At 27.5% G+C, this 11,446-nt stretch overlaps 1 protein-coding gene across 1 annotated transcript; it reads left to right on the top strand.

Moving 5' to 3' along the window:
* Nucleotides 1-5,913: 5,913 nt before the first annotated feature.
* LOC112688928 lies at nucleotides 5,914-10,666 on the top strand. The gene is given in 4 exon segments (XM_025562362.1): nucleotides 5,914-6,182; nucleotides 6,584-6,848; nucleotides 10,267-10,368; nucleotides 10,493-10,666. Coding segments are annotated over 4 exon segments (810 nt in total).
* Nucleotides 10,667-11,446: the final 780 nt, after the last annotated feature.

The raw sequence follows: 11,446 nt of genomic DNA, 5'->3' as shown, positions 1-11,446 counted from the left end.
CCGTACACGGTAAATGATCCTTAAAACGGAGTTGCATGTGATTTTAACACGACACTCTCTCTCTCGTGCTCGGGAGTGCCCTCTCCCCCCCCCCCCCCCCCGCTCGCCCCCCCCTCCCCCCCCCCCCCCCCCCCCCCAAATGTTTAGCCGTCCTTTCTGCGAACGCTGAGCTATTGGAATTATCAACTGAAGTTCCAGCGTTATTTTTTCTAAACTATAAAATATACGTAACACGGTTTAAAGTGGAAAACGTTTAAATCGGACCAGATACTGAGACGGGTGAATGGTCTTCGGGGCGGATCCGAAGTTTGTTCAGGGGGAAGGGGCAAATAAAAATGTTATTACCATTATTATTTTATCCATATATATAAATAAAAGAACAGGTCTTTTTTATGTTCTAATTTTGTGACGACACTCTTTAAAATCTTTCCAATTTGGTTCCACAGAGTTATTGCAAGTACCCTTCTGAATGTAACTACATCATCCGATATTTAATTTTTTTTTTTTTTGTCTCAGGAGAGTAAAATGAGAGGTTGTATTTAAAAGTAACAGGAAGCTAGAGATGCGTCATTTAAATAATTTAATGGTTTATTATTTAGTGGTATATTATTTACAATTGCATTTTATTTGTCATTTCAGTTATAATCGTGATGGATTATTTTTATATCGATTCAGCTGTTAATAATGAAAGATTGATACACTTTCTTACAGAGTTTTTAAATTCACAAACACCATCTGGTATGATATCATGGATCTAGGCTCCGAGTCACCTCTCTTATAAAAAATGTAATTGAAACTGAAATGTTGACCGGATGTTCTAAAAGAAAAAACATATTTTTACTGAGAATACCATTATACCCCAATGATTTTTCAGTCCAGTTCAGGAGAATTCAATTTTCAATAAATGTTAATTTTGTATTGACAATAAATCAAACGCAAGGTCAGACTTTAATTTATTGTGGTGTAAATAAGGAAAATAACTGTTTCTCACATGGATAATTATAATTATTAATAAATAAATAATTATAAATTATACGTAGCATTTTTTAGAGTTGGAAAATCTGACCCATTTATACGTTTATGCACAACAAAATAAAACCTTGAATGTAGTAAATGAAGAGGTTTTGACTTAAGTCATTTTAGAATAGTGTAACTGAGTATAGAATAATTTGTAAATATTTATAAATAAAATTAAATTATACAAATTATAATTTTTTTTTTTATATTATTATTAGATTAAGGCATTCCTAGCTAAGTAGCTATCTAGCCTATTGATAACATACAATTTTTTTTACAAATTTTTCTTTTTTTCTTTAAAATAATTGCGATATAATAATAAGATATTAAATTAATAAGTAATAAGTTTAATTTAGGTGTTTATCTGGCATGATGTATCCAATTAAGCAATGACTGATGGTGGATGTCGCTCTCTGCGGTCATAGGGTCTTCCTCTCTAAAAACGGCGAATACTTAGATGTCTTACATTTAAGTTATAATGCATTGCACCATATGAGTTCATAAGTGAGTAGAATAATTTGTTTGCTTACTAACTGTAGTTTATGTGTTCGTCAATAGTGGGGATTTTCAAGTCATTATGCAGTGCTTGGTTGCATACAAACCAGGGAGCATCTGTTGTTATGTGAAGTATTTTGTTTTGGAAAATTTGTATTTCATTTAAGTGGCTTTTAGCGCAATTGCCCCATGTAGGACATGCGTATAAGATTGAGGGTCTCAGTACTTGCTTATATATAATAAGTGGGCATATTTTATTAATAGTTGATTTTCTATTTATTATTGGGAAGAGAACACCTAAGCGCTGGTAAGCTTGTTGAAGTTTAGCCGATATATATCGTCACTAAATTTCTTATCTAGAATAACACCTAAATATTTTACCGATGAATTCCATGATATTGGCTTGTTGTCGAATCTTACTGGTTGAGGTATTTGTGGTTTACGTAGGGAAAAAAGTACTGCTTGGCTTTTTGATGGATTTATTGAATTCTCCATTTTTAACACCATAATGAAATTTACAAATTATAATTATAACTATTAATAAATAATCATTTTTAATTATTTTCTGTGTATAGAATCATTAAAATCATTTCTAAATATTATTATTATTATTATTATTATTTTTATTCGTAATTCAGCTACTATTACTATTACTATTGATCAAATTAAGTAAAATACATTTTTTTTCTATTTTGAAACACAACAATGTGTGTTCATTTATGAATTTAATTTAGAGAAAGCAAAAATTACACATAGGCGAAGCTGAATAATTCAACTAGCATTATATATTTCACTCAGTAATGTTCATAACAGTTTTGTTGAGAGTATACTTCGCCGACGATTTTCTGAATATGGACATTTTTATGATTTGTATGAAGGTAGTGGTGTGAGAGGATTGTAAATTTTAACAAAAGTTGAAATGCATATATTTTTATTTTGTATAGAAATAGAAATTAAAATAGTTTAAATAAATTTATACCATCGTAAATATATAGTATGCCGTCAATAATTACATAGTAATACACTAATCGTCTGAGAGAAAACTGAACATCTATTACAAAATAATGTCAACATTTTTTTTTTTTTTTTTGATGCAATGAAAATCTTAATAATAATAACTAGAACCCTATATTTTACTTTTTATTTTATTATGATCTGAGCAATCATTCTAGTATAAATTATGTACGTAGGTACACAAAAGAAAAACGCAAATATACTCTTCGTTTCACTCAAAATCTAAAATATGAATGATAAAAAAAAGAAAATTGATTTTGTATGTAGGTAAATTATAATGATTTTGGTTTTAAAATTATTCACATTTAAATTCAATTTTGAATATTTTTTAAATTTTTATTTAATTTCACTAATACTGAATCTACTTTATACCAAAAAAATCAGTTACTTCATGTGATTTTATAACAATGCAGCTTTATTGTAACGCACGGTGGTGGCGAAACTCAGTAACTTCATTGCGCCGCCTCCCACCGAGAAGTTTTACTTGCAACACCTAATAAAATGTTGTAAACTAACTTAAACTCAAAAGTATCAATTTGAAGCCCCTGAAATTTCCATATTTGTGCATTTTGTGAATATATAGCAAGATGGTTACTGTTTTGAAATTCTGTATATTTTTCAGTATGGATAAAATATTGTGTTGATTAAATAAAAGTACCTATGTAATGTATAATGTTTAAATCTTTATTAGTAATAAAATTTCTAAGACTAGTAGTTTGTATACATTTTTGTTTATATTAAAATAATTGTTTTACAGCGTGTGATTTGTAACCACTACACAGCATTAAAAAATATTCTTCTGTAGACAATGTATTATAATTAGTGCTCTTGATACTAGGGTACCTAGGTTTTATAGGTATTACCCGATTTACAAAATTTCGGGTACCCGTTATGGTTTGTTTATTCATTACTAGAGCTGGGATTTGTATGTAAATACATGTTTTTTCTAAAACATAATAAATTTTGTTATCTTTTTTTTTCGTTGCACAGATAAATAACTGTTATAAATAAATATTATTTTATACAACTTTTTATAACAATTTTCTGTTTACTTTTATATTACAGTAAATTAGTAACTATAGGAATATAAAAACAGCATAGTTAAAAAAAACTTTTCAAACACCTATCAATAAAATTATTCAATTATTATAATTTTTGTATAGTTGTATAGTTCAAAGCGTAACAATGAAACTATGAATATATTACACGTCATCAATAATATCACAATTTTCTTTTATTTTTTGGCTCTGGGGATGGATTTGAACGCCTCCTTCCTCCCCGTATGTACGCCACTGATTGTGATTACTTATTATTATATGCGTAGCTATACATATAATAGGTAACGAATAAGGCCACTATATACGTTGTCTGCAAAATTTAAATATAGGCTTTATAATAGTTTTTAACATGTTATTCGACATTATACTTGAATAAACTAATTATTGAAATATAATATTATTAATAACACTCACATAAAATACTAAAGATTTTATTTTTAAAACGTAATTTTGTTAATTTAAAAGAGGATATATTTTAATATTTTTTATTCGAATAATTGTGTAATGTATAATATAATACTGATTACCTCTTAGCAGTTAAGACTTAGCTTAACCGTTTACGAATATCAAAAACCACCGGGTACCCGAAAATTTTAGGTAATGGTACCCACTACCCGAAAACGTTGACTACCCACAAAATCGGGTATTACCCGGATATTCGGGTACCCGAGTATCCGGGTTTCTGGGTACATGAGTATTACCCACATCAAATCAAGAGCACTAATTCATATTATATATACATATTATCAAGTAAAAACAATTCGAAGGAGTATCTAGGAAAATGAAAGACTATTAAATTCATGGCCGAAACAGGTATATTCAAAAGCCTTACTAACGTAAATTCGCATTTTCTGTAAGTACCAAAACTCAACTGTACACCAGTCAGCTCAATTATGTTATGAACAGTAGTCATCATCTTAATGTTGAGTCTTGAAAATATTCTATACGATTCAAGAAAATTGGGCCGACAAAAACAAAACGCTAATGAAGTAAAATAACAAACAGTACGGCTAACTGTTATGTTAAAAAAAAAAAAACAAATAAATAAATAAATAAATAAAATGCCTACTTAACATTAGCAACGTCATCGATAATTTAACTGGTATAATCGTATTAATATTTTTATCGCACTAAAGTACAATAGAATTATTCGATTAAAATAATATTTTGTTAGCAGAAAAAATATTACAAATAACAATTTAAATAAAATCGAAAACAGTCAAGGTTTTGTGACAATGTTTACGTGGGATAATGTCTGGAAAAAATAAGATAAAATAAATATTTTATCTTAAATTCTTAAAATACCAATGCTTAGTAAACATTTTTTTTGGTCAATACTTATTACTATAATTAAAATTATTAGAACTATAAATAATTTTAATAATGAATTACGACAAATATTGTCAACCGAATCAAAATATTAATTTATAACACAAATTATATATATATATAAAAAAAATAAAAATATAAAATATTGATAGATTTTAAAATATGTTACATATATTCATTAAAAAATTTAATATTTTTCACGTTCAAAAAAAAAAGTAAACAATGAATTTTACCAATACATATTTTCACATTTTCTAATTCTTTATATGTTCACAGTAATTTTTTTTTTCAAACAATAAACTTTATAAAATAATATATAGTAAAAAATAAATAATGTAAATCCTAAAAGATGAACGTTAGTATATGGATCTAGTTAATTTATTTTTCGAACTATTTGAAACAATCAATGATTTTATACTTTTTTTCATCAATTTGACAAAAATTCAGTTGAGCTGTAATAAAAATAAAATCATTTAATTTATTCACGTTTTTAATAGAGCGGTGCCGGATCTAGGATATTTGACGTTTGGGACTAATAAAAATGTAGCGCCCATACTGTAGGATAGAGTATAATGAATTAAATGTTTTTTAAATTAAAAATCTGCATAGTATATATTTTTTCATTGTTATCAACTACCCATTAACGTATTTCAAAGGGATTTTTTATCAACTGTATCGCAGTACGTAAAAATCTTGAACATTTTTAGGTAATACTAGAAAACTAAATGTTTGAAAACCGTTGTAATTGGTGATATTATAGCAACGCTATTAATAAAAAATTTAAAATTTATAATTTGTACCTATTCCATAGTAATTATTTTAGTTTAAATACGTATTTAGGGAAATTTTAAATGATATATTGATAACAATTGCTTGGTTACTTAATCAATTTGTTTTTTTTTTTTTTTAATAATTTAGTATTTAAAAAATAAAAAATTAATGTTTATTCATTATTTTTTTAAATTTAATTGTTGATATATTAAATATATTCAATAAATTAATGGATTTATATAAAACACCATTTATCTCAACTAATTCTAGCGATGTAATTATATTATGGAAAAATGACAAACCTCTATCAAATGAAAAAGCATCTAATGTATTCTTTCATGTCTATGAACAACATAATGAAACGTGTAATGAATACAAAGAACCTCATGGATTGGATGAAAACTTTATTTACTTTTTAAATAAAACAGCTAAAAATCTGGTAAAAAAAGTTATTGCTGAATCTGAAAAATTGTTCGAATGTGCTTTGAAAACTTATAAGTAAAAACAATACTTAATTGTTATTATTATTATTATTATAAACCAAATGATTTATTACAAAACAATGTAATTGTGGAACAAAATTAAGATATAAAAATTGATAAAATATGTTAATCAAAATAAGTTTAACTACTTTCAATATATGATTACAGCTTAAAATAATTGAACAAATTAATTTAAAACAATCTTTCGCCTAAATTATATCCTTCTCTATTCACTAATTTTCTATTAATAATTAAAACTCATTATTCAAAACCCATATTAATTTACATAATAATAAATCGTGATGGAACCTAACTTGACATAAGCCAAACAGTCAAAAACAATTAAAAACAGTTAAATTTTTATTTAAAGCAATGTACAGTAAATCTTAAAGTCATCTACTGTGAAATTGATTTTAGATTAAATGCAACAAAAAGTGATCATGAACATGAATATAAAGTGACAAATAGAAAGTACATAAAAATATGCAGGGACAAACGACCACCCATATCAGATTCTAATAGTTCATTAACGTCCGAATCGAAATGGCTCAATGACCAAGACGCCTTGGTGAATATTTCTGAATACATAAAACAGAATTGGGATTTGGATCAAAGATTTTTGTTCACTATTGAAAAGACTGGCACAATGATAACTTGTAGTTCTACTTGTCACAAATACAAGGTAAACTTATTTTATTATTTTAGACTCTATACTAGCCAAGAGCGAGAATAAGCGATCAACCAACCAAACGAAAATCTCAGGCTTTCATGTACTCGTAACTACCTCATGTCAGATTTCTGGTTATCTTTGATCACTTAGGACGTAATTCAACATCCATTACCCTGCCCCCCCCCCATCCAGAAATGTGTGATTTTTTTCATGCTCATAATTAGTACTTAATTTGTATGAATTTGTACGACTATTTTCAGAATTTGTACGAAGCTCGTTTACCGAGAAAAATTCGTTTTTAGCGGGAGGGGCTGGAATAACGTTATTCCAACCCTTCCCACCAGTAAAAATACATGTTTTACAAAAATTTATTTTGTGAATAATTATATTCATATATTTGTTAGATAATAATGACGTGGGATAAAAATAGTAATTATTTTTATTTTCTAAAGAAATATCCGATAGTATGTATTTCACTTGTATTTATAATATACTTGTATATTACAAATAATATTATATAAACTATTTATATATACTCTGTTCGTTAGCAATATTCGCCTGAGTATTATTTGAAGAAATCTGACAAATGTCTTGTACATACTCTTCTTGTAATCCTAAAGCTTTTTTCACACAATGACGATCACTATGCACGAACAAATGTATTGCATTTTTGCTAACACGGCCATTCAGATATATACTAATATCATTCCAAACATCATTTGATGCAACAACAATTTCTAATACATCAAAGAAAACAAAGTATTGATATACAGTTAAAAGCTTTTAATAGTATTTCGCACGCCAAGGAATATATAGTACATATTATATATTCATAATATTAGCTCATATATTGCATATTACATATTTTATTATAAAAGGTCCCCATAACAACATACATAAGTTGCGACCGGTATTTCTCAGATACATACGTAAGTTGTGAACCGTGTTTCTGTCAGGTATACGTTAATTGCATTATTAATAATTAATATAATATGACGTATAAAAATTGTTTTTTTATTATTATTGTTTATTAATTTTAAATAAAAAAGTGTTAATACATACAGCAATATTTTTAATAGGGAGGAGAATATTGGTTGTAAATTGTTAATATAAATTTTAATATAAAAATACCCGGGATGCAATGTACATATGTACAAAAAATGTACGGGATGCAATTTAGTATACCCAAAATTACTCGGGACTCAGTTTACATAAAAAAGGTACATTGGAACGCAACTTATAGTCACCTAGAAATATTACAAAAATTCGATTTTATCTCATAAAATATTAGTCGTACATTTTTATAGTTGAAAATGCATAAAAATTGATTTAATATTTAAGACATGAAAATTGGATAAAAAAATGTTCTTAAGATTTTCTTTGTCATAAAAAAAAAAATTATAACGGAATGTTGTAAAAAGATTATATTAGCTTCGACAAATGAAATGTTTTCTTCCAGCCAATTTTAATAATAAAGTTAATAAATTATTAAGATATTTAATAAAATTATATTTCTATTACAAAATAATGTCTCAAAAAAGAAATCAAAATTAAATTTTTGTACAAATACTGCACTCTAATTCACAGTTCATATGCTAAACACAACACTGAAGAGCTAAATGACTAAAATGAACTGTTATTAATTTATATCATGTACGAGTATATTATAAATATGAATAAAATACATACTATCAGATATTTATAAATAAAATAAAAATAATTACTATTTATGGGCGTCCCCAGACATTTTTCTAGGGGGAGCAAAATTAATTTAAAAAATAAATGAAAATTTTTTTATACATTTTATTTATAGTAAATTATTATACTTCGTCATTATTAAAATTATGAATAAAAACATTACAGTTAGGTAGGTATTATTATTACAATTAAAAAATTAAAAAATATTTCTGTGGAAATAACATTATTCCAGGGGGGGCAAGTGCCCCGATAGGTAATATTTAGCAAATATTACCATATTTTAGTATTTTGAAGACAAATTGTAATGGCACGTTCTCATGAGTCAAGATTAGTTGACCGATTATAGTTGATCAACAAAAATTGAATAAAATCTGTAGTGAGAACCTTTGTTTCAATAAAATTTAAAAACAACTAATTAGTTGATCAAAAAAAGTTTGATCCGGTCAAACTTTATCGTTCAAGTAATGAGTTGTTTTTCAATTTCTTTCAAGTTGAAACCCATCTTGATACGTGAGAACAACCTACACTACAGTTGATTCAAGTTGAACTTCAGTTTGTTTTCAACCAGTGGGCAGTCACACGTGAATTTTATGTTTTATTTTGTCAATTGTGCTTTTTTTTTTAATTTTTATCGTATTAAATATTTTTAATTTTAAAAATAAGCTTCAAATGGTCTGAAAACGAGGTGCTAAAATTCTTAGAACTTTATCATAAGCATGACAGTTGGTGTCAACTACGTGTCGACCACGGCTTTTCAACTGAGTTCAAAATAAAATTGAAACATGTTCTATTGAAATGTGTGAACAAAAACTGATTCAACTTTATTCAATTTTTGTTAATCAACTCTAATCGGTCAACTAAACTTGACTCATGAGAACGCGCCTTAAGATACAACTCTAATCGGAAAAATGTTGAAATAAAAATTGTATTAAATATCTTTGGAGTTATGTTTGCTTGCTTACACAACCATTAGGTGGGTTTTTTCTTGATGTTAATTATATCAGGGTATACTCTAGAAATTAGTTTTGATAAAAAACAAACAACTATACCCATAATTGAAGGAATAATGATCTCTTTTTCTAAAGTAGAGACATTTTTGTCTCTTATTTTGAGTAACATCTCAGCAAAAATCTCAGCGATGTGTCACCTTTCAAATGAACATTCATACTATTATGAAGTGCAACTTTCTGAATATGTGGCCATAAATATGAAGATTTAAGGCACGACTTTACTTCATCAGCTCTTATACCCCGTATCTTAAAAATCTATTCTTAAAAAAATGAAAAAGCCGTAAAAATTCTATCACTTACAATAATTTGTTAAAATACAAGTAATTAAATTTGTAGTAATTTAGGTTATTAATATTTTAATTGATAGTTAAAAATAGGGTCAGTGCTGCATTAAAACTTTTTATATATTTGATATTATTTATTTGGACGGGCAAGATGCTCAATGAAAAATAAACTTTATGTTAGTGAATTATCGATTATCTCACAAAAAATTTAACGTTTTTATTTTATCGTGATCATTAAACAGAGAGCATATTGAAAATAATAAAACTCTTATTCCTAATTTAATCCATTACGTATGCTAGATACTGTCGTACAAGAACAAGGTACAGACTAATGTTTTGAAAGTGAAGAAATTATTTCTATAATTACAGTTTTATATAAAATAATTATAATAAATCAAATTATGTATTGCTACTTTTGAGAGTTATTACACGTTGCAGGTAGAGTTTTCGATGCCTACACCGGAGTATCCGATTCCACAATTAACGGTGAACGTGTTTTTTACCGTAGAGACAACGCCTTATCTGTCGCTTCCGACTTACGTAAGTAGACCTGCACTGCGTTATATTAACAAATCAAATTAATATTAACTTATTATTATAAATAAAAATTTGTTATAAATTAAAATATGCACCGATACGTGTGACGCGTATCCACGAACTGCAGGTAAAGTATCAGTTTGAGATGGATAGGCGTGTGTACGAGTTGGGGAAGCATTCATTCAATAAGAAACGTTTTGAGCACCTGTTCAAGATCAAACGCGACGTGTACGCGGATATCAATAAGTATACTTGGTGATGATCCGGACCAAGTGGTTGCAGTTGCGGTTTCAACTCTTAAATCAAATATAATATACCGCTCGGCCTACGGATCGCCGCCGAAAAACATTTCCCTGCCACCTCCACTTTTGAATTTTGAAACGAAACTAAGAGCCTTTTTTTGTGCATCATTTATGCTGATATGTGCTGAAAGTCTTAATATTTGTACTTTTAAACTATTCGAGATAAAATGTTTTTTTAGGAGTGCTTGGGAAGTGGTTATACGAACTTTCGAAATTTATAATTATCAACAAATTCCCCAACATCCAATAAGAAAAACTTTTGTATCTCGAAAAGTTTACAGCACAAATGTCGAGACTTACAGCAAAAATCAAAATAAATGATGCACCAAAAAAGGCTCTTGGTTTCGTTTCAAAATTCAAAAGTGAGGGTGCCGGGCACATGTAAACCCCCCTAAATTATTGTAAATTCCCCTAAAAATATTTTGCTACTGAATTACACGAATGTTATTTATTATATATTATATTATATATATTATATATTTTATTATATTTATTTTTTATAATTATATATATATATATATGTATTTAATGAATACGTAATTTGTATGAATTTGCACAACCATTTATTGAATTTTCACGGAACTCGTTTGCCGAAAAATATTCATTTTTTATCCGAGAGGCTGTGGTGTTATTATTCTCGTTAACTCCTAAAACCCCACACTTTTGATAAAATACAGAACAAAATCACATATTTTTGGTAGGATAAAACCGCACACTTTTGTTTTCGACCACAAAATGGTTACACTTACCTAGGTTAAGTATACCTACTTAATAACTTA

The sequence above is a fragment of the Sipha flava genome, unplaced genomic scaffold (genome assembly GCF_003268045.1).
Source record: "Sipha flava isolate LNK unplaced genomic scaffold, YSA_version1 111_pilon_pilon, whole genome shotgun sequence".
NCBI classification, from domain to species: domain Eukaryota; kingdom Metazoa; phylum Arthropoda; class Insecta; order Hemiptera; family Aphididae; genus Sipha; species Sipha flava.
The sequence above is the reverse complement of the archived record's forward strand: the minus strand, read 5'-3'. Positions and strand labels throughout refer to the sequence as shown.